This window comes from Melanerpes formicivorus, unplaced genomic scaffold (assembly GCF_026170545.1).
Source record: "Melanerpes formicivorus ecotype bairdi unplaced genomic scaffold, bMelFor1.0.p_v2 SCAF_92, whole genome shotgun sequence".
NCBI lineage: Eukaryota > Metazoa > Chordata > Aves > Piciformes > Picidae > Melanerpes > Melanerpes formicivorus.
Window position 1 is genome coordinate 2,208,307 of NW_027142444.1, and position 22,029 is coordinate 2,230,335.

Genomic DNA, 22,029 nt, shown 5'->3' on the forward strand with positions numbered 1-22,029 from the left:
GTGTAGTGAAGACTTACAGCTCTTGGGCTGATCTGGGCCCTGGCAGTGTGAGGGTAAAATTCACTTCTCTGTGAGGTGCTTAAATAAAGAGCTTTGCTCTACAGCCCAGCAGTCCCCAGGGCCTGTGAACAGCCTGGAGAGGGGAGAGGGAGCATTTTACCCTGTCCTAGGGTTTGTCACTGCATTCAGCAGTGCCAGGATCCCATAGCAGCCTGAGTTATGGTGCCACATAGTAAGAATTTTCCTTTCAGTTCCAGAAATCAACCCTGAGGTGCCAAAGGTGAGACAAATGGAAGTGTCCAATAACCAACAGATACCAAAGAGAGCTTTTGTGGGAAAAATATTTATTAGTACAGTGGCAGGAAGAGTTCCACTCTCACAAACAAATTCTGGGGATGCAAGATGTAGGTTTTTTTTTCCCCTTAGCTAATGGAGCAGCTAATCAAACATCCAACCAAGAGTAGTGAGACTGAATTATTTCTTAAGGGATCAACAGCAGGAATGGAAAAATCCAGCAGGAATGAAATCAGTGATGATCATCATTTCCTCTCTGGTGTAGCAACTACTCAATAAATACATTAATAAATATACATTAATAAATACCAAGGAAGTCACAATAAATAACCACCACACCTTACAGCTTCTGTAAGGCAGGGTTGGAAGGTCAGAAACCAGAGCTGACAGCCCAGCCACAGGCTGACTGTGGTTCAGCAGAGTGTTGTTGACACAACATACCAGTGCACTCCAGGGGAGCAGGAGGAATTCCCAGTGGCTTAGTGTAAAACCAGCTGTAAGTGCATTGCACTTAACCAGTTGTGTTTGGCTGAAGTGGCTGCCCAGGGTTCTTCAAGTCCTTTGGCAAACCACTTCTCCTAGACAAGGTCTTCAGTGTCAGTGAGGAGCGTGTCCCACAGACACCACTTGGAAAGGCTTCTTAAATAGATGCAGTGAAACAGGGAAATAAATAAATAAATATCAGAGTCCATCACTGAGGGATTCACACTGATGCAGGAGGTGGAGGGTGATGCTTTGCCCAAGTGTTCCTCTCAGCAGAGGAGCAGGAAGCAGCTCCCAGATCTCTTCCGTCCTGGCGTCTCTTAGAGTGGTGAATCGGAGTTGAGTTGAGCCCTGTGAAGAGGTGAGGGAGGAGGATCGTTTGTAAGGAGGCTCAGGAACATTAGCTCAGCATTACACAAACATCAGCATTACACACACACAGCTAAGGATGAGGGGGGTCTGTTTCCACCCTGTGCTCTGCCTTGAGGCACAGAGAGAATGGAAGTTGATGCTTTGAAAGCAATGCCTGAAACCCCAGCGTGTGCATATCTGGTGCCCGGCTGGGACACTTCTGCAGCAGGAGGTTCTGCTTTCACTTGTGCCAGGAAACTCATGGACTCAGCAATGTATTAACATCCTGCTGGAAGCAAGGAGAAGGCTCGTTTGTTAGAGCCTCATTTTTCAAAGACGGCCAAACACTCCTGAGCTCATTGCCCTCCAGACAGAGTTGCCAATACTCAATGGTTTAGTAGTGACATGTTGGCTTCAGCAAGGTCCCTGCAGCAGAGTCAGAAAGACAGACTTCTGTGCCAGGGGAGGGTTAGGGTGGACATTCTCAAAGGTCTTTTCCAACCTGGTTAATTCTATTCTAGTCTATTCTATTAGGAACAATTCCTTTGCTGCAGGAGTGGTCAGGGAACAGGCTGCCCAGGGAGGTGGAGCAGCAAGTTCCCTTGCTCTGTAAGTCTTATCAAGAGCAAATGAAGTCATCACTAACAAATCCCATAGGCTGGCCTTTCTAGGCAGGTTTCCCACTCAGCTGCCCAGAGTGAGAGGGAATGGGACTTACTTGGCCAAAATTGCCTTGATGATCAGCTGTACCCAGGGAGCAGTGGGCTCCAAGCACACCTCTTTGCCGTCCTTCAGAGTAGCTCTGCAGAAGAGAGAGTGAAGCAAAGTCAGGGATCTGCTCCAGGGGTTGTTTTACTGACAGAATGCAGCCTTGCACTGCCAGGTGAGTCAACAAACACCCACCCCACTGCTGCAGGCTAGGCTGGGCCACTTTGTTCTCCGTGCACCACAACGTGGGGGGACTGAAACCAGCCAGAAGCTGTGTGAGCCTGCGTGCCTGCTCTTGAAGCACTCAGACCTCCCCCAAAACCTTCCTCAGGATGTTCAGGGATCCCTGCTTGGAATTTGTTTGCATTGGCAATGCTTCCTTACACAACCAGTTGAAGCCTCCAGGTGTTTCAACACGTCAGGCCCTCCCTCCACACCATTCAAATTAGTTGCATTGCTTTCCTAAATCTACCTGTGGGAGCTGAATTTCTCTCTCTGAGGCTGATGCAGACTGTTTCAGTGGGAGCTTTGCCTGCCTGGTGGATGCAGGAGTCAAACTACCTTGTTAACCTCATGGATTGAGGGCTGAGCAAGCCCTTCAAGTCCATGCCCTACCAGCAGGAGTGTTTAATGTGTCCCAAGACAGATCAATGCAGGAATAGGTAGGGACAGAGAGATGATGGAAAACTTGGGGTATCACTTAAAGCTGATGGGTCTGGGCACAAGAGGTAACCAAATCCCACTGCATGGGGTCAGCCTGCTAACTGTCATGAAGCAGAGTGTAGGGGCAGAAGAGCGAAGCTCTTGCAGAGCTACTTACATGACTTCCACGTTCTTGCAGTGAGGACCACTCTGTGTCAGCTTCACATCCTGGATGGACTTGGGAGGGATGAACCTGGAATGAGTGGCGATGCACTGGCACCGCAGCTCGGTCCCCATCCTTGCCAGGGCCCTGCCTGTGAGCAGAACAAGAGGGTGAGAGAGCATCCTACCAGCACTGGTTTAACACTCTCAGGCAAATCCTGCATTTGCCAAGCTGCCCAAATCCTCACAGTGTAAAGCTCAGCTCATAGTTATTTCAGAGGATGGTTCTCAAGTACATTGAAAACTCACAGATAGAATGGTTTAGGTTGGAAGGGACCTTAAGGATCATCCAGTTCCAACACCCCCTGCCATGGGCAGGGACACCTCCCACCTGCCCAGGTTGCTCAACCTGGCCTTGAACACCTCCAGGGAGGGTGCACCCACCACCTCCCCGGGCAGCCTGTTGCAGTGTCTCCCCACCCTCCCTGCGAACTCAGTTGCTCCATCTCTTTAAAGCACCCCCAGGTGCCGTGTGGTGCCTGCACTCAGCCTGCTGCAGGCAGCGCAACAGAAAACGGAGCACATTTAAGCTGCCGCCTTTAAAAAGCTTCCCAGCAGATGTCAGTAACTCTGCAGCGCCTGAGCTGCGGGGTAGCCTCCCGACTGAAGAGAGGCTGCCGAAAACCTCTTGAAAGAAGCTAACTCGGAGAAACAAATGCGAAGCTACCTCTCAGAAGGGGATGAGCACCCCGGGAGATGCCCTGAGGGCCTGGTAAGAATTTACTGACCTTGAGACAGAGCTGCTGAAACGAGGAGAAGAGCCAGGACAGCCAGGAGTTTGCCGTTCATGGTTGAGGGAGGAGGTTGCTGTGGAGCGAGCAGCTGTGGTGCTGCGGAGCAGTGGCCTCTGGCGCTGGAGGGTTGCCGATGCCCGTCCTGGGCGATCCATCTGCCTTATATGCGGTGTGTGCCCCGCTGCCCGCCCGGCCCCGCTGCCGGTTGCGTTAGAGGAATTTCCCAAATGCAGTCAAAATGAGTCACATGACGCTTGTGCAACCCCTTCCTAGATGACGAGGGAGGCTTTTGCAGCAGAGGGGGACAGAGCCTCTTCCTTTATTCCGTGCAGGAATTCCTTTGCACACTTCTGTCAGTGTTTTGTGCCTTCCCCCCCCCGGTCCAGGGCAGGTTCTTACTAAGCCAACTTTAGGCTGGTTTCAGCCACGTTTAGATTGTAACTATTTATTGTTTTCTCCGGGGTTAAGTCTTTGCAGGGATGCCAGAGCTATGCTGGAGATGTTTAATGTCTTCTCTCTGCTTATCCTAGAATCCCAGAATGAGAGGGGCTCAGATCATAGAGTCCAGAGCAGGATCAGCTCACACAGGAACGCATCCAGGCAAGTTATAAAAGTCTCCAGAGGAGACTCCACAACCTCTCTGGGCAGCCTGCTCCAGCACCCACACCATAAAGAAGCCTCCTCGTGTTGAGGTAGAACCTCCGGGGTTGCAGCTTCTACCTCTTGTCCTATAATTAAGCACCACCCAAGAGATCCTGGCCCCCTCTTCTTGACACCCACTCCTCAGATATTGATAGTCAGATTAAAAGCCTTGAGAGGGGACAAAAGCAGCTGCCTTTAGCAGGTGATGCTGCTCAGCCTGCACACAAAGCTCTCTGTTCAGCGCCCATGTAGTGCCATGGAACATGCAAGGAGGGCTGGCAGGGCTGCTTCCTACTGCAAGCTTTGATGCTGCAGCCTCACTTCCTGCACCAAACAGACAGTGCCAGAGATTTGTAAGGTGCCACTTGGACAGAAAAGGAGAAAAATGCCAGAATATGAAGCCATTAACAGCCAGATGATGCTGAGGCAAAACCCTGGCTGCTCTAGGGGACTGCACTGCTTCCCTTGGGAGATGATTCCCATGCCCAACTGTGCTCATGGTGACAAATGTTCTTCTGGAGTCCAATGGGAATCTCTCCAGCAGTACCTTGTCCCCATCACCCCTTGTCTTTTCCATGGGACTCCTTGTCAGAAGGGAGTCTGCAGCCTCCTGGGAGCCACCCTGTATGTACTGGTCCATGGTGATAAGGTCTCCCCTGAGCCTTCTCTTCCCAAGGTTGAGCAAACCCAGCCCTCTCAGCCTTTCCTCACAGGGCAGGGCTTAGAACTCAGTTATCTTGAGCCTGAGAAGCATTATCACTTATTTATAGTAATAATGTAATAGTTTGTCTAGAATTTGTTATGGTTTTCTCTGTATAGGTTGAGACTTGATGGTCTCTGAGGTCTTTTCAACCTGGCTGATTCTGTGATCCTGTAGTATTTATTGTTAACTGACTTGATAAAAGGAACTTTGGGATGAAAATTGATCTTCTCCTCATGGCTGTGTCAGCTAGTCCAAGAAAAGCCATCGCCAAGGTTTCCTCTCCTGCTTCTTACCAAGTACTGAGTCAAGAAAAGATGCCACTTCTGACCCCTGATGGTGTTCAGTGCTGGGACCCTCAACTCAAGAAGGACACTGAAACTCTTGAACATGTCCAGAGAAGGGCAACGAGGCTGGGGAGAGGCCTCGAGCACAGCCCTGTGAGGAGAGGCTGAGGGAGCTGGGGTTGCTTAGCCTGGAGAAGAGGAGGCTCAGGGGAGACCTTATTGCTGTCTACAACTACCTGAAGAGAGGTTGTAGCCAGGTGGGGGTTGGTCTCTTCTTCCAGGCAACCAGCACCAGAACAAGAGGACACAGTCTCAAGCTGTGCCAGGGGAAGTTTAGGCTGGAGGTGAGGAGAAAGTTCTTCACAAAAAGAGTAATTGACCATTGGAATGTGCTGCCCAGGGAGGTGGTGGAGTCACCATCCCTGGAGGTGTTCAAGGATGTGGCACTTGGTGCCATGGTTTAGTAGTCAGGAGGTGTTGGGTGAGAGGTTGGACTTGATGATCTCTGAGGTCTTTTCCAACCTTATTGATTCTTTGTTTCTCCTGAGCTGTAGGTCTCAGAGAGCTTCCCTGAGAGGTAGCTCTGTGATGGTGTGCAGCAGAGGAGTGTTCAGCTGGTGCTGCAGGTGCTGCTTTTTGTTGTGTGTTATGCTCAGTTAACAGGGAGGTGTTGCACTGTGGGGCTGGGAGCTTTAACCAGGTTCCCTGGAGCAAGGTTTTGCTGCTGCTTTGCTTTTGGCTCTCTTTTCTTTCTGTCTCTGCAGACATGCAGAGGGTGATCAAAAGTCCCTGAGGGATCCCACTTTCCTTGGTTGCTATTTGCAGCTCCTGTGTCTAATTTTGGTGTGTGCTGAGGTGTCGCTGGTGTCTGAGGCAGGAGAAGGAAATTCCCCCTCCAATCCCCAAGCCAAACCTGTGACTCTTTGTCCTCCTCTCCAGCAGGCTCAGCTATTTCCTGCCTGTGGCAGTAACGGGGCTGCAGAAATTCCCAGTTCAGAAGTGCAGGAGAGAGCCTGCTGCAGCTCTGTGATCAGCCCTGCCCCACAGCTAAGGGGCAGGAGGAATCATGGAATCAAAATGCACCGTGTCTCCTGGGAGCTAAAGCATCTCCTCTGCCTCCGCTTTTCCCTGCCGTGACACAGTTTCACCGGGACTGTCTGCAGGGGGTGTCATGGAGGCAGCAGCAGCGTGGAAAGGTTGAGCTGTGAGATGTAGCCCAAGGCCAGGCACTCCTCACCCGTGGGAGCGCCCTGTCCCACCCCAGCTCTCCCGAAATCCCTTCAGTGCTTTGTCCAGGCTCTGCTCCCAGCCCCTGGCCTTTTGGGAGCTCCAAATCCGTGATGTGATTTTGGCAGCCTGTGTTTTGCCTCCAGCCACCCAGGCTGAGTTGTGCAGATGGAATTACTGCTTCCTTCTGAGGGATAAGCTGACTGAGGGAGCTGGTCCTGGTGCCAGCAGAGCCCTTCCAGCCTCAGGCCTGTGCCAAGCACGCTCGTGCTGAGCGGAGCGGGGCTTATGCAGCCGGCTCAGGGGCGCAGCGCTGCTGGCAGTACAGTGCAAACACCTCCCCTGCCTCTGTCTGAAGGCAGGATGCAGGATGAGTTCTCTGTGCTCCAGCATGGAAACCAGTGAGGTTTCTCTTTCATGACTCATTGCCTTGCCTAATGAACTCAAAAGTCAAAAGGGGAACCTTTCAGGCTCTTGACAGGGATCGTTTAGAGGCTTTGCACGTCGCAGAGGATCCCCAACCACCACCAAGAGCACCGTGAGGGATGAGGGGGAGCTGGGCTCCAACCCCTCACTGTTTGGATTCACCCCAATTCCAGAGGAATGCTCTAGCCTCAGGGGTGATAAAGTTACCCCCTCTTGTTTTAGACAAATTCAGACCTCTCACTTGAGAAGTGGTGCACACAAGACCCCAAATGTCTAGGAGATAAAGCTGGAGCAAGGGCCAAGCCTGATCAAGCCTTGAGCAACCTGGTCTAGTGCAAGGTCTCCCTGCCCATGGCAGGGGTTGGGAGTGGATGGTCTTTAAGGTTCCTTCCAAACCAACCCATTCTGTGAGGGTTCAAGCTGAGCAAGATGAATTCTGTCAACTCCTATCTCCTCTGTGTCCTCTCTACCAGCCAGTTCTTGTTCCTGAGTGAAAAGTCCCACTCTGGCTGCTGAAACCACTTCTTTTTGCCCACAAAGGGCTTGGCATTTTCCTGCCATTCCACTTGTCCCTTGGACAGACACAGAGGCTGGGAAAGAACCACTTCTGCTGCCTAGGAAGCAGGCAGTGTTGTGCTGACACGTGTGAAAGTCCTCCTTGAAGGGAGCAGATGTGTAAACAGCAGAACGTCCCTCGAACAGCTGGGGTTTGTCTTGCTGTGTGAGGAAGTGACAGCAGAGGAAAGAGACAAGCTCAGGACAGTTGGTGACTCTCTTTTCAAGCTGAAGTGTCTAAATATAGATGGTTTGCACTCTTAGTCAGCTGACAGCAGATGCTGGACTTTCCTGAGTGCCTCTGGAGACATGAGATAGCAGCACAGCTCTGCTTTCTGCTTAGTGTGTGTCTCAGAGCGGTGGGAGTGTGCATTTCTGTGGCTGTAGTGCTATTGATGAGCTCATTCAGCTCTGCTTGGGGTTTTACCCACTCTCTGAAGGCTGCCTCTATTGCTGCCCTGACTTTTCCCTTTTGGGAGGTTGGCAGGAAGAATTTTCTGGCTATAGAAAGAAGATATGGAAGTGGTGGGAGGAAATGCATGGCCAGTGTTAAGAAGTTGGTGCTGGGAACTTTTGATTCAGTAAAAAGTGATCAGCAGACACAACACACATCAAGAGCTGCTCTCTGCCTCTCAGGCATCACTGGCTGGCATCCTGCTGTCTGCTTAAAGCACAGCCAGAGCAGATTGGCAGAGGTACTGCATCCAGTTCTGGAGCCTCTGTGCCAGGAAGGATCTGGAGGTGCTGGAAGGTGTCCAGAGAAGGGCCAGGAGGAGGAGCAGAGGGCTGGAGCTGCTCTGCTGTGAGGACAGACTGAGAGAGTTGGGGTTGTGCAGTCTGGAGAAAAGAAGGCTCTGAGGAGACCTAATTGTGGCCTTCCAGGATCTGCAGGGGGCTGCAAGAAAGCTGGGGAGGGACTTTGGAGGGTGTCAGGGAGTGATAGGACTGGGAGGAGTGGAGCAAAACTAGAAATGGGAAGATTCAGATTGGCTGTGAGGAAGAAGTTGTTCCCCATGAGGGTGGTGAGAGCCTGGCACAGGTTGCCCAGGGAGGTGGTGGCAGCCTCCTGCCTGGAGGTGTTTGCAGCCAGGCTGGAGGTGGCTGTGAGCAACCTGCTGTGGTGTGAGGTGTCCCTGCCCATGGCAGGGGGGTTGGAACTGGCTGTGCCTTGAGATCCCTTCCAACCCTGAGAATGATTAGAGGTTCTATGTTGGCCTGGACATCTCCTGGCAGTGCCATGGCAGTGGAGCTTGCACAGAGCTGGAGAGCTTCTCCTCAGCACTCATCTGAATGTAATAGGCAGCTGGAGGGAGGTTGGTTGAAGGTTGAAGGTTTCCGTAGGTGAACCTGCGGAAGGATCTGGGCTCTGGTGCAGGCACTGTGCAAATGCCCTGCCTGGGGTCCCAGAAGCGCAGCCGCTGCTGACATTCTGGACAGAAGAATTTAGAAGAGCCCTCCCTTGGCCATGATTCAGTTCCCAGAAACTTCACTGGGATTGTGTGCACTTCCTGTAAGTTCCTGCAAGGCACCAAAACTGGTCCCAGTCCTCTAGGGGACACACAGACCCACCTTAATGGGTGTGCACAGAACGTGCTTCTTCCCACCTCTCCCAGTCCTGGAGGGCATTTCTGGCATGCCTGCCTCCAAGGAGATCTCTGGAAGAAGCCAGCCTGTAAAAATCACTGTGAGGGCTTGGTGCTGTGAGACAAGTCTGAACAAAACCTGTCCCCTTGAGAAACTCTGTCTCCTTTACCCTCTGAGGATGAGATCTGGCGGGCTGTGGAACGTGCGACAGGGGCAGAGATGGGGACAGGGAGCGCAGTGGGGTTGGAGCAGCTGTCACCTTGCACAAGAACCTGCTCAAAGAGCACCAGAATCATAGAATCATGGAATGGGTTGGGCTGGAAGGGCCTTCAAAGATCACCTATTCCCAACCCCCTGCCATGGGCAGGGACACCTCCCACCAGCCCAGGTTGCTCAAGGCTTCATCCAACCTGGCCTTGAGCACCTCTGGGGAGGGGACATCCCCAGCCTCCCTGGGCAACCTGTGCCAGTGTCTCCCCGCCCTCAGTGCCAGGAATTTCTCCTTTATCTCCACTTTAAGAGACTCCCCTTTGATCTTGCACCATGAGCAAACAGGGGCTGTTTGTGCAGACACTGGAGTGGCTGCTTGTTGGAAAAGACCCAATGAAAACAAATGCTTCAAACATTTGCTCAACTTTCCCACTTTTCCCCACTGCTTCTGTCTCAGCCATTCCTCTGGCAATCACTGGGCAGGTTGTGGCTGTGCAGTCAGAGCTTTGTTTCCCCTGATATATTCCTTCTTCCTGCCTGGAATTAGGGAGGGTGCTCGGTGACTTCCCTGGTGTTTATCAGCTTTCCCTGATGTTAATCAGCTAATTGACTTTAAGGAGAGCCCTTGCTCAGTGCCAGCCGCCTCAGCTGAGCACCACCACTGCTGCCGCCTCAGAACTTCTCTGCCTAACCATCATTAGCACGTTCATTGCTTTCTGGGTGTGAATTTTATCACCCAGCCCTCTGAAAGCCCTGAGTCTGGCAAGAAAAAGAGGAAGAAAATAAATGGTTTTTAGAAGTGCCAGGAATTTGCTGTTGTAATTAGCTGCACCCTGCAACTCAGCCACCCCTTGGCCTTCTGAGAGCCCATTCCATGACACGAAACGAAAGCAGCAGCATCCCCTTTTGCTGCTCTGTGTTCCCAGAAGGAAGTCATTAGCAGACATGACTGAGGTGAGGCCATTCCAACAAGCATTTATTAGGTACATCAAGAGAGAGCTTTTCCATGAGTGGACACTGAAGACCTACTGTGCTCCTGTGCAAGAGTGACTGCAACCACAAAGTGGATAAATAAATCAAAAGAGAGAAATAAAAGAAAAAAAACAAAGATGAATCAAAAAATGAATGAATCAAGGGAGGTAAATACATCAAAATGGAAGAAAAACCCAAAGATGAATCAAGAAATGAATGAATCAAGGAAGATAAAGCAAAATAAAACCCAAAGATTAATCAAAAAATGAATAAATCAAAGGAGAGAAATAAATCAAAATATAAGAAAAATCAAAGATGAATCAAAAAATGAATAAATCAAAGGAGAGAAATAAATCAAAGTATAAGAAAAAACAAAGATTAATCAAAAAATGAATAAATCAAAGGAGAGAAATAGATCAAAGTATAAGAAAAAACAAAGATGAATCAAAAAATGAATAAATCAAAGGAGAGAAATAAATCAAATAAATGAAACAATAGATTCCAAAATAAAGAAATCAAAATGAATAAATCCAAATAGAAAGATGAAACAATCAAATAAATCAAAATAGAGAAGTAAATAGAAATAGGGAAATTAAATAATAACAAAATAAAGAGATTAAAAAAAAATCAAAATAGAGAAATGTAAAAAAATAGATAAATAAGAAATGAATCAAAATGGAGAAATGAATCAAACTAGAGACATTAAAAATGGGTTTTAAAATGAATGAAAATAGAGAAATGAATTAAAATAGAGGCATTTTAAAATGAATGAAAATAGAAACATTTAAAAATAGATTTAAAATGAATCAAAATAGAGAAATGAATCAAAATAGAGACATTAAAAATGGGTTTTAAAATGAATGAAAATAGAGAAATGAATTAAAATAGAGACATTTTAAAATGAATCAAAATAGAGACATTTAAAAATGGATTTAAAAATGAATTGAACAGCTTATGGTTTATTTAGGATAAAGAATAAACCAAACCAGGTTGGAAGAGACCTTCAAGATCATCGTGTCCAACCCATCAACCAATCCAACCCACCCAAACAGCTAACCCATGGCACCAAGCACCCCAGCAAGTCTCCTCCTGAACACCTCCAATGACAGCGACTCCACCACCTCCCCAGGCAGCACATGGAGACACAGGACTAGGGGGAATGGAATGAAGCTGGAGGTGGGGAGATTCAGGCTGGAGGTGAGGAGGAAGTTCTTCCCCATGAGAGTGGTGAAGCCCTGGAATGGGTTGTCCAGGGAGGTGGTTGGGGCCCTGTCCCTGGAGGTGTTTAAGCCCAGGCTGGCTGAGGCTCTGGCCAGGCTGATCTAGTGTGGGGTGTCCCTGCCCATGGCAGGGGGGTTGGAACTAGCTGATCCTTGTGGTCCCTTCCAACCCTGACTGATACTCCGATGATCCTATGAAATGACTCAAAATAGAGAATTTTTTAAAAGTAAATAAATAAATCAAACTAGAGACATTTAAAAATAGATTTGAAAATAAAGAAATCAAACCAGAGACATTAAAACAAATAATAGATTAATAAATAAATCCAAAGAGAGAAAGGCATCCAAATAGATTTAGAAATTACTAAAGTAGGGAAATGAATCAAAAGAGAGAAACTGAAAAAAAAAAAGATTTAAAAAGAAATGAATCAAGACAGAGGAAATTTTTTTTTAATGGATTAATAAATAAATCAAAAGAGAGAAATGAATCAAAAGAGAGAAATTGAAAGATAGATTAAAAAAATAAGTGAATTAAAATCGAGACTTTAAATCTTTGTTTAAAGAAATGAATCAAAATGGAGACCTTTAATAATAAATAAATCAAATAATAATAAATAATGATAAATAAATCAATAATAAATAAATCAAATTATAAATAATAATAAATCAAATAATAAATAATAATAGATAAATCAAATAATTATAAATAAATCAAAAGAGATAAATGAATCAAAAGAGAGAAAATGAAAGATAGATTAAAAAATAAGTGAATTAAAATCGAGACTTTAAATCTTTGTTTAAAGAAATGAATCAAAATTGAGACCTTTAATAATAAATAAATCAAATAATAATAAATAATGATAAATAAATCAATAATAAAGAATACTAAATCAATAAATAACTCAAATAATAAATAGTAATAGATAAATCAAATAATTATAAATAAATCAAAAGAGAGAAATGAATCAAAAGAGGGAAATTGAAAACCAGATTTAAAACCAAACAAATCAAAAGAGAAGAAATGAACCAAGGCAGAGAAACTTTAGAATAGATTAAAAAAGAACTAATTCAAAATTAAGCCTTTGAATCTTTATTTCAATAAATAAACCAAATTTAGGCATTTTAAAAGAGATTAAAAAATAAATAGATCAAAATAGAGAATTGAATCAACACAGAGACATTTAAAATACATTTACAAAGTGAACCAAAACAGAGGAATCTCAACATCCAGATAAATAATCAACAATCCAAATAGGACTGGTTTCAATGAGGCAATAAATAAATCAATAAATAAATAAATAACTCCAAGCAGATAAATAAATTAAACCAGAGACGAACAAACCTCTGCATGGACATCACAGTACAGGTAAAGTGCTTTGTTTTTCCCCTGACCAAAAGATGACACTCAAAGATATTCCACTCAGCCCGTGACAATCCCTCCGCAGCACTAGCTGGCAGGAAGTTATGCCTCGAACATGCTGGCTCACAACCTGACCCCTTCAATGGGTTTGGCTTCTTAGTTTGGTGAGCTCCAGTCAGTTGCCCACTTTGAGTGGCAGTGACCTGGACATGACAGCTCCCCTCGCTGCCCTGGCGAGGAGCAGCCACTGCTCTTCCCCCACACTGTCGGCCAAAAGGGCAGGTGTGAGGTAGTGAAAGCGCTGCACTGAGCCAGCTGTGCTTGCCTAAAGTGACTCCAGAACTGTCTCCTCCTGTCACGAGCCATTTCTTCTGCCAGCTGTTTCTGGTGTCAGTGGTTTCTCCCCTACAGGACAAGACCTTTTTAAAACTTGATGATCTTTGAGGTCTCTTCCAGCGTTGGTGATTCTGCGAAAAGACTGGAAAGTGCTGTTGTCAGCAGGCTGTAGAAGCAGGGAATCCATGCTCTCGGGATGCTGTTAGAAGGGTGAGTGAAGGAGGTAGGAGGAAGTGAGCTGCTGGAAGCTGGATGAGCATCTTTCCCTTTTTTGCCTTGCCTTCTTTGCATCTTAGGACACAGTCTTAGGTTGGTTGTTTGCCCTAGAAAGAAGGAAAATGGAAAAGGAGCCAATTATAACTTGTCCATGGAACAAGTATCACTGGCACAGGTTGCCCAGGGAGGTAGTGGATGCCCTCTCCCTGGAGGTGTTCAAGACCAGGCTGCATGAGGCTTTGAGCAACCTGTGCTGGTGGGAGGTGTCCCTGCCCATGGCAGGGGTTTGGAACTGGATCATCTTTAAAGTCCCTTCCAACCCAACCCCTTCCATGTTTGTGATTAACTTGGAGAAACCCTGCTCCGAGCTCTGATTTCAGCACTAGGCTCAGTCCCTGACACATCCCATGTGAATGTTGGTTACACCTCCAAAAAGGCACCAGCATCCTGGAACCCTGCAGCTGGAGTGCTCAGGAGATCCTCTGGATGCTGGTGCTTCCTTCAGCCTGGCTTTGAACACCTGCAGGCTCAAAGCCAGTCGGTGAACACCAAGAGCAGTAAGCGGAGGCAGAGGTTTTGAGCTCTCTGCTGCACCTCTCCACCAGCTCATTTCTGATGCTGGGTTTGGCTAAGCCAAGTTCACTGAGAACAAAGGACTCACTTGTCCAGGATGGCCTTGATGATCAGCTTCACCCAGGGAGCTGAGGGCTCCAGGCACACCTCTCTGCCATCTGTCAGGGTAGCTCTGCAGCAGGGAAAAGGAAGACAAAAGGGTTCCTGAGTGAAATCCGAGGCCATTGCCCTTCTCCCCCAGCACCATCCCCGGTGTGCTCTGCCATTCTCCTCTTTAAGGTGTCTCAGCTAAGGCTGTGAGGTTTTAAATGGTTTCATATCTTCTCATAGCTGTTTGTCTGAATGCATTCAATCCCTTGCAGGACTCTCACTTCTCAAAATTGCCTTTTTGTGTTGTTTGTTTGTTTGTTCCTCCTCCCCAGCTTGCTTTGTATTTATGATGATGTTTAGCTGCAAGGCTGAATCTTTCCATCCCAATTCACTACTTAATCCAATCTTTCCATCCTGATTCCACTCCTGCCCAGCCCATAGGAGTTTTGTGGCAGTAGGAGTTCTGGGATTGGGGCAGGCTTGCACGATTTGTGTTCCAGTGGTAGTTTTTTCATTGCCTCGAGTGGAAGGGTGATCATTTTTTTGTACCTAGCTGCAGCTGAGCTGCTTTGGTCACCTGCCCAGCAGGGCTCCCTGGGTTCAGTTCTCCTCTCACATGCTGGTGGAATTCAGATAACTGCAGAATTGGGTTGGGTCGTTGCATGGGGCGTTTAAAAAGCAGGGGGCTGGCAAAAGCAGCAGCCAGCTTGCAACATGTGGCAGAGGATTTGTAAGAGCAGAGAGCTGCTGCTCTGCGTTGGGAGCCTCTGCGCCTGCTGGCAACCTGCAGAGAAGGTTTACATCATCCTGGGGGCCAATGCTGTTTCCTTCTGCTGAAGTAACAGAGAGGGGTTTGCAAAAGCACTTACATGACTTCAACGTTCTTGCAGTGAGGTCCACTGGGGGTGAGGTTGACATTCTGGATGAACTTGGGGTGGATGAACTTGGAATGGGTGCCCAGGCACTGGCACCGGAGTTCAATCGCCGAGCGTGGCAGGGCCTTACCTGTGAAACCGGCAGAAAACACAAGGTGGTTGTTTGCCTGCTCCCCCAGCAGCATCAGAGTTACCCACTGCTCTCCTAGGACAGCACAGCAGCTCCCTCGGCTGTAGTGATGCCAACAGTTAGTTGGGAGAGCTTCAGAAAGGTTTCTTTACCTTCAGCTCCAAGCGCAGAGATCAGGAGAAGAGTCAGGACAGCAGCCACAGCTTTGCCCGTCATGATGCAAGAGTGTTCCTCTCTGGTGTCACCTGGCAAGGGCTCTGTGGGGAGAGGAGCTCCAGCAGCCTCAAGAGTGGCCAATGCCTGAGCTCTGGGGACTGCCCTCTTTATATCCTGCCTGGGCCTCCCTTCTGCTCTCCAGCATCGTGGGTGGGTCATGCCAATGGAAACTCCAGACCTGCCACTGTGGAATGAGTCACAAGTGAGCAGGGAAGCCCCTTGCCCCAGATGGCCATGAAATTGCTCTTCATGAACAGAAAACACTTTGTTGATTGAAGAAATATCAATCAATAGAACATGTAGAAAATGACCCTGTGCCTGGCTGGGTGCAATCTGTAGGGCTTGGGTAGTAATCTGCTGTTTGTCACCTGCCTTCTTTTGCTGTTATTTTATCTCTGTGACTTTCCACTTCTGGTGGAAGGCCTTGATCTGTGGTTTTCCATCTGTGTGCCTGACTGAAGACAGGATAGCAGTCCTAATAGCACCTGGGTGTCTTGCAGACAGGCTAAGCACCCCCTGGCTCTCCTCTGCTGCTCTGTCAGCTCTTTCTGTGTTAGCTGGAGTGATTAGTTTCAGTTTATCATGCAGGCTGCTTTTTCCAGGCTGTGGAAATGCAAAAGCTTTTCCATCATTGCTTCTGGGTCCAGTCAAAGCTCACCCTTTGTAGGAATGAGAAATTGCAGGTGCTAGAACTGAGCAGTGGGAGATTTCTGTCCCCATCTATCCTCATCTCCCTCCTCAGTGGTCCCTCACCAGTGTCTTCAGAAACCCTGCCTCATGCCTGGAATTTTAGCTCCAAAGGTGTGCAAGGTCGTTTAGAAACAGCTGAGCTGCTGAATGTGACAGCTCCTCTTGGGGTTTGTACAGAGTATTTGGTTTGGCAGGAAAGGGTAGAGCCCTGCCCAACCTACAGATTGCCACAGGCAAATTCTTCCTCTTGTTTTCTTATACTTCTGTGACCCTGCATGCAAACCCTCTGCACAGCCTGGATCTGCAAAGGGAAAGTGTCTCAGTTTCTTTGTCTGTGAGGAGAGGCTGAGAGCCCTGGGGCTTTTTCTGTCTGGAGAGGACTGAGAAGGGATTTAATAAATGTTTATCAATAGCTGAGGGCTGGGGGTCAGGAGGGAGGGCACAGGCTCTGCTCACTTGCACCCTGCAACAGGACAAGAGGCCCTCCAGCACAGGAGGTTCCACCTCAACATGAGGAGAAACTTCTTCACTGTGAGGGTGACAGAGCTCTGGAGCAGGCTGCCCAGAGGGATTGTGGAGTCTTCTTCTCTGGAGACTTCTAAGTCCTGTCTGGATGTGTTCCTGTGTGACCTGCCCTGGATTCTGTGCTCCTGCTCTAGCAGGGGGGGTTGGACTGGAAGACTTCCAGAGGTCCCTTCCAACCCCTAACATCCTGTCAGGCTGTGTGTGTGGCAGCCTGTCTTCTGCATTTGGGTGGTGAGACAGTCTCTGCTGGGAACTTTATGTGAAGGAACTTGACTGACTTGAGACAACTTGGTTTGTGTGGTTGTCTCTGCCCTCTTCCTGAACTTGTTGTTGCTTGATTATTAGCCCCAGGAGCAAGAATGGAGATGGAGATGGCATTCATCTGGTCGTGGAAGTGCAGGCCATGGAGTGAAGTCGATTTTCTCAACCAGTCCTCTACTGGGCAGGTGTTACAAAGGTCACTGTGTGAGTGCTTTAACAGAGGGGAGTTAATTAGTCAGAAAGCTGCACAAAGCCTTCTAAGAAAGATGAGAGCCAGGGCTGTGATGCAGCACAGTGCCACTTCCTCCAGGCACAGGAGATGATGATCCCGTTCCTGTGTGCTCCGTGCAGCCTGTGGCTCTTGCTGCACAGCACAGTTGCAACACCTATGCCTGTGAGCACTTTTCTCCACCTAAAGTGCTGGTGCAATCTCTGGTTTGGAGGCAGGAGAAGTGCTTTCCAGTTCTGCCTCAAGAGGAATTGGCAGAGGATGTTCCTGCAGCACAGCTGGGTGCAGCAGTGCACAATTGCATACCACATCTAAACCCATCACTGGCACTTCTTTCGCCCTCTCTTTCTCTCCCTTCTCAGATTTCTGCTGCCAGCTTCATTTGCCTTTGCCCATCTTGGTCTTGCTGCCTGTTCTGCATCCTAGTGCTGTGTGGGTCATAGTGCACCCTTGCTGCTGGACTCCTCAGATTCAGTTATGGTGATGCTGAGCACTGCTGGAGGGCTGGAGCACCTCTCCTATGGAGACAGACTGAGAGACTTGGGGTTGTTCAGTCTGCAGAAGAGAAGGCTCCCAGGAGACCTTCTTGTGGCCTTCCAGTATCTGAAGTGGGCTCCAAAAAAGCTGGGGAGGGACTTCTTAGGATGTTGGGTAGTGATAGGACTGGGGGGAATGGAACAAAACTAGAAATGGGGAGATTCAGATTGGATGTTAGGTAGAAGTTGTTCCCCATGAGGGTGGTGAGAGACTGGCACAGGTTGCCCAGGGAGGTGGTGGAAGCCTCCTGCCTGGAGGTGTTTGCAGCCAGGCTGGAGGTGGCTGTGAGCAACCTGCTGCAGTGTGAGGTGTCCCTGCCCATGGCAGTGGGGCTAGAACTGGCTGAGCCTTGGGGGTCCCTTCCAACTCTGACAATTCTATGATTCAACAAAGTCCCTAAACATAGATGGTTGACTCAGATCTTTATTCAGCAGTCTGAAGGAGTCCCAAATTGCAGCTTTTTCCTTTCCATGCCCTTTGGCCATTTTACAATACAATCAGAAGCCATTGACTGATCAGGTTGGATGGAAAATAGCTACCTTTGTATTTTCTTGGGGTTTCCCCATGTATGTGGTGACTGCATAGGAAATGAAATCAGCTCAGGAAAGGGAAGTAGTATTGGGGGGGGAAAAAAGGGGAAGAAAAGAGAGATAATGGACAGGATGCTGCCTGAAGCATGATCTGCATGTTCATGCTGCTCCGCATGCAGCAACTTCTCCAAGCTGAAGTGACCGCTGTGGTTTGATTGCATTAGTACATTTCTAACACAAAACAATTGTGGTGGAGTGCTCAGGGACTTTCCAGTGTTTCAGTGGTACCTCTGATTGCCTCTCATTCAATGAAGGCTTTCTTCATTAATCACTGTGAGCAGCTTACAAGCAGTTACAGTAGCTGAACCTAAGCGTTACTCAAATGTGTGCTTGAGTTAACCTGACAAGGCAAGGATGTCCAGGAGGGAGCAGAAGCAGGGGTTGGTAACAAGGGAGGGACTGGAGAAGGTACTGAGGGGTAGCACTGGAGAAGATACTCAGGAGTAGCACTGGAGAGGATACTCAGGGGTGGCACTGGAGAAGACACGCTCAGGGGTAGCAGATACTCAGGGGTAGAGCACTGGAGAGGATACTCAGGGGTAGCACTGGAGAAGACACACTCAAGAGTAGCACTGGAGAAGGTACTGAGGGGTAGCACTGGAGAGGATACCCAGGGGTAGCACTGGAGAAGACACACTCAAGAGTAGCACTGGAGAAGGTACTGAGGGATACCACTTGCTCACACTCCCTCCCTGGCCTCCCCCTTGCAAGTTTCTGTCCCCTCAAGTGTGCCAAAACTGTCTGCTCTCTAGGTAGCCTTCCTCTGCTTGAGGCAGGAGGATCCCCTAACGTCACTTTCCTCAGGGCTGTTGTATTTTGGAAGCCTGTTGCAAAGCAAGGCAGGGTGAACACCCTGAGCTCCACGGGCACTGCTGCTCTCAGCTGCTGGTGTAGATCAGGAATAAATAGACAGCAGCAGAGTCACACTTTGGCACTGGGTCTGATTGTGAAGAGAACAAGGTCCTGAACTCGGGCAGTGAGGTGATGCAAAGCACAACAGCTACCAGGAGACAGAGGAGAGCCTCAAATTCCTGTGTGCAAATCAGAGAAGTGTTGAGGCTGGGAGAAGCCTTTGGGGTCGTCACTCCAACCACTCAGCTGAAGCATCAAAGCAGTTTTCCTTTATTTCCCAGGTTTCATCTCTGTGGAGGAGAAATGAGATAGAAGCAGAGGTCAAGGCATGCACCTGAGAGAACAAAGGCTAAGAGAGAAGAGCCTGGAGAGGAAGGGAACTGCAGCTGCTTGTTATCCCTGCTGTGTGGGAGCTGGCTCCTCGTGGGACTGTGCAGCCTGTGCAGAGGTTTCCTCACCTGAATCCAAGACAGAGTTTTAGCTCCATAAACACAAACCTCTGACACTGGAGCTGAGGGAGAGCACTCCTGAGTAAGTGCCCAGCTGGAGGCCAATCTGGAACAAACACACCCTAAAGAACCTGCTTCTGGGGCAGTGCTGCTGGCTGGACACTGCAGAAGCATGAGGTGTCCCCAGGAGGGTAGCTCCTGCCCAGGAACTCATTCCTGCTGCTTTCCTTACAGGTTAAATGTTTGCCCTGCTGGGCACGTGGCACAGATTCCTGCAGCCTAACAGTTTGTGTTTGCTCTGCTCCCTGCTGTGTTGGTTGTGGATGTTTGCTGTGGCAGGGATCAGTTTCCTCTATTAATAGGTACAGAGAAGGGTTTGTGTGGAGCTGCTCCTGGGTATTCTCCTTCCTCCTGCAGCCAATACAGGTGCTGGGCAGAAGTCAGGAAGACCAGCTGAGACAGGAGCAGACCTCACTCCTGGCTCTTCCCAGCCAGTGCTGCTCCTCAAGCAGCACCTCCAGCACAGACCTTTTCTGCCTGGTGGCACTGTTCTGGCAGGTGATGGTTTGCAGGGGAACCAAACTCATAGAATCATCAATAAGGTTGGAAAAGACCTCAGAGATCAAGTCCAACCTCTCACCCAACACCTCATGACTACTAAACCATGGCTTCAAATGCCACATCCAGTCCCCTCTTGAACACCTCCAGGGATGGTGACTCCACCACCTCCCTGCAGGTTTGGGTTGTTGGTTTTTTGTCCCTGGCTTTCCCTTGTGTATAAAGTTCTTGATTTTTATGAACTTGAAATGAAAAATGGCCTTGTTCAGCAGGGCAAATCTGTGCCTAACCATCTTGGTAGCTGTGCCCTGGGCCCTGTTGCCCCACAATCTAGGTTCCTAGAACACTTGCAGTTCACCCTGGTGCTTTGGAGAGAGTGATGAAGCTGTGCCTGAACCCTTCAAAGAGACTTGGCAGCTGAAAGTAGGCATTCACAATCTGACCTAAACACCTCCAACCCAGGCTGATCTTCATCTGAGGTAGATCCTATCTCTGCATGGTTTGTGTGCAGTATGACTGTGACTCTGATCATCACCGAACCACCATCACTGAGGAGCTGAGCTGGTTTGAACTGTCATGGTCAGGGCTGCAAGTGGGTTTCTTGCTTCAGCAATGCCTAAGGTGTGTCCTGACCTTCTGAAAGCCTCTCTCTCCCCCTGCCATTCAGTTCTATGCTTCAGTGTTTGTCCTGTCAGAGATTCAAACAGTGGGCTGGGTTGGAAGGGATCTAGTTCCAACCCCCTGCCATGGCGATTGGACATCTCCCACCAGCCCAGGTTCTCAAGGTCCTCTCTAACCTGGCCTTGAATATCTCCAGGGTGGGGACATCCACAGCCTCCCTGGGCAACCTGTTCCAGTGTCTCCCCACCCTCACTCTAAGGAATTTCTTCCTCATCTCCAGTCTCAATCTGCCCTCCTCAAGCTTCAATCCATTCCCTCTTGTCCTGCCACTACTAGCCCTTGCCAAAATTCCCTTTGTGGCTTTCTTGTAGCCCCCTTCAGGTACTGACAGCCCATGGTAGGCTGTGATGGACAAGAAGGCCCTGCCCAAAGCTCCCCAGCACAGCAGTGCTGTCATCATTTACTTTTTATACTGGTCTGTTGTGATGCTTGCTATGAGGTCACTGATTAAAACCGGTGTGTCATGTCTTCCCCCCAGCCTGGTGCCTTCTGAAAGGAATGTTTGGCATTTCCAATGGGCCAGTGCATGTCCTGAGAGGAAATGTCAAACCTTAGGGTAATCATTTGCCGATGGAAATTCCAGATGAGCAGCATCTGCCTGCAGCAGAAGGCAGAAGAGCAGAGAGGTGTGGGTCTCACAGTCATTCCTTGAGTACCTGTGTGATTTGTTGGCAGTGAGAAGGTGGCACAAGTTCAGGCAGTGAACCAGTTGCTTCTCTTCTGGAGACACTGAAAGCTACACTTTCCTGTTTACACATGAGGTTAAGGTAAGCTGTGTTACACCATGCTGAGCTCCTTGGAGTCCTCCTTTATTGACCCTTCCTTGTTTCTTCTAGCCATGGCATCAAGGGCAGCAGAGCAGTGGGGCAGGCAGAGGAGCCTTGTGTCCTCCAGACTCTGGATGTGTTTATCTGCACAAGGCAATGCTGGTACCTTGCATCTTAGCTGGTTTCCAGGGCCCTGTATTCAGCTCTATCTCCCATAGCTCATTCAAAATGAATCATCCCTTGGGGGAGGCATCCAAAGGCCATTTTCATGTCCTTTTTACACTTGGAGGCAGGAACTTGGTAATGAGTTCCAGCAAGACATGAAAATCCTAGCCGCATCGTGTCGCAACCTCAGCATCTTGCACAGTGTCATCCTGGAAGCCCTGGGGAAGGCACTTCTGCACTCCTGGCATGCAAGCAAGGGCATCCAGCTGGAAGGAGGCTGCTCTCCTGGGGGACAGCCGGACAGCTTCCCGCTGAGGAGCAGCCGTCGGCATTGTGGCCTCTCCGCTAAGGGAGAAGAATGGTTCTGCTCCGAGCAGGGGGTGTTGCTCCACCATTCAGCCTCAGGTCCTGCTGCAGCTCATTAGTAGGGTCAGATTAATCATCTCTCCCTGTCAACATCAGTCACTAAATGCTCTCTATGCAAACCCTAAAACTAACCCTAGAGCTGGGTTTGCTCAGCCTTGAGAAGAGAAGGCTTAGGGGAGACCTTATCACCATGCACCAGTACGTAAAGGGTGGTTCCCAGGAGGATGGAGACTCCCTTTTGACAAGGAGTGCCATGGAAAAGACAAGGGGTGATGGGGATGAGCTGGGGAGCTTCCCATTGGACTT

General features: G+C 48.9%; 2 protein-coding genes and 1 long non-coding RNA gene across 3 annotated transcripts; 1 reads left to right on the top strand and 2 right to left on the bottom strand.

Moving 5' to 3' along the window:
• Positions 1-327: 327 nt before the first annotated feature.
• On the bottom strand, positions 328-3,583 carry LOC137455141 (interleukin-8). The gene is made up of 4 exons (XM_068165705.1): positions 3,429-3,583; positions 2,657-2,792; positions 1,847-1,930; positions 328-1,128 (listed from the first exon to the last, which is right to left on the bottom strand). Exons 1-4 carry the CDS (start codon positions 3,487-3,489, stop codon positions 1,098-1,100), a joined length of 312 nt encoding a protein of 103 aa, XP_068021806.1. The 5' UTR covers positions 3,490-3,583; the 3' UTR covers positions 328-1,097.
• Positions 3,019-20,893, top strand: LOC137455142 (uncharacterized). The gene is made up of 3 exons (XR_010990764.1): positions 3,019-3,412; positions 3,965-4,034; positions 19,019-20,893. It is a non-coding gene; the product is annotated as an uncharacterized lncRNA (long non-coding RNA).
• LOC137455140 (interleukin-8-like) lies at positions 12,360-15,120 on the bottom strand. Its single transcript, XM_068165704.1, has 4 exons — positions 14,990-15,120; positions 14,702-14,837; positions 13,831-13,914; positions 12,360-13,276 (listed from the first exon to the last, which is right to left on the bottom strand). Exons 1-4 carry the CDS (start codon positions 15,051-15,053, stop codon positions 13,246-13,248), a joined length of 315 nt encoding a protein of 104 aa, XP_068021805.1. The 5' UTR covers positions 15,054-15,120; the 3' UTR covers positions 12,360-13,245.
• Positions 20,894-22,029: the final 1,136 nt, after the last annotated feature.

What these genes read in the sequence shown, in the direction of transcription:
- LOC137455141 (XM_068165705.1), bottom strand. Translation starts at nt 3,489, where the DNA reads ATGAACGGCAAACTCCTGGCTGTCCTGGCTCTTCTCCTCGTTTCAGCA. An exon ending in TTCAGCAGCTCTGTCTCAAG is followed by an intron (nt 2,793 to 3,428) that starts GTCAGTAAATTC and finishes TTCTGCTCACAG; the next exon opens with GCAGGGCCCTGGCAAGGATG. An exon ending in TGCAAGAACGTGGAAGTCAT is followed by an intron (nt 1,931 to 2,656) that starts GTAAGTAGCTCT and finishes TCTCTTCTGCAG; the next exon opens with AGCTACTCTGAAGGACGGCA.
- LOC137455140 (XM_068165704.1), bottom strand. Translation starts at nt 15,053, where the DNA reads ATGACGGGCAAAGCTGTGGCTGCTGTCCTGACTCTTCTCCTGATCTCT. An exon ending in TGCAAGAACGTTGAAGTCAT is followed by an intron (nt 13,915 to 14,701) that starts GTAAGTGCTTTT and finishes TCCCTGCTGCAG; the next exon opens with AGCTACCCTGACAGATGGCA. An exon ending in ATCAAGGCCATCCTGGACAA is followed by an intron (nt 13,277 to 13,830) that starts GTGAGTCCTTTG and finishes CCTTCTTTCTAG; the next exon opens with GGCAAACAACCAACCTAAGA.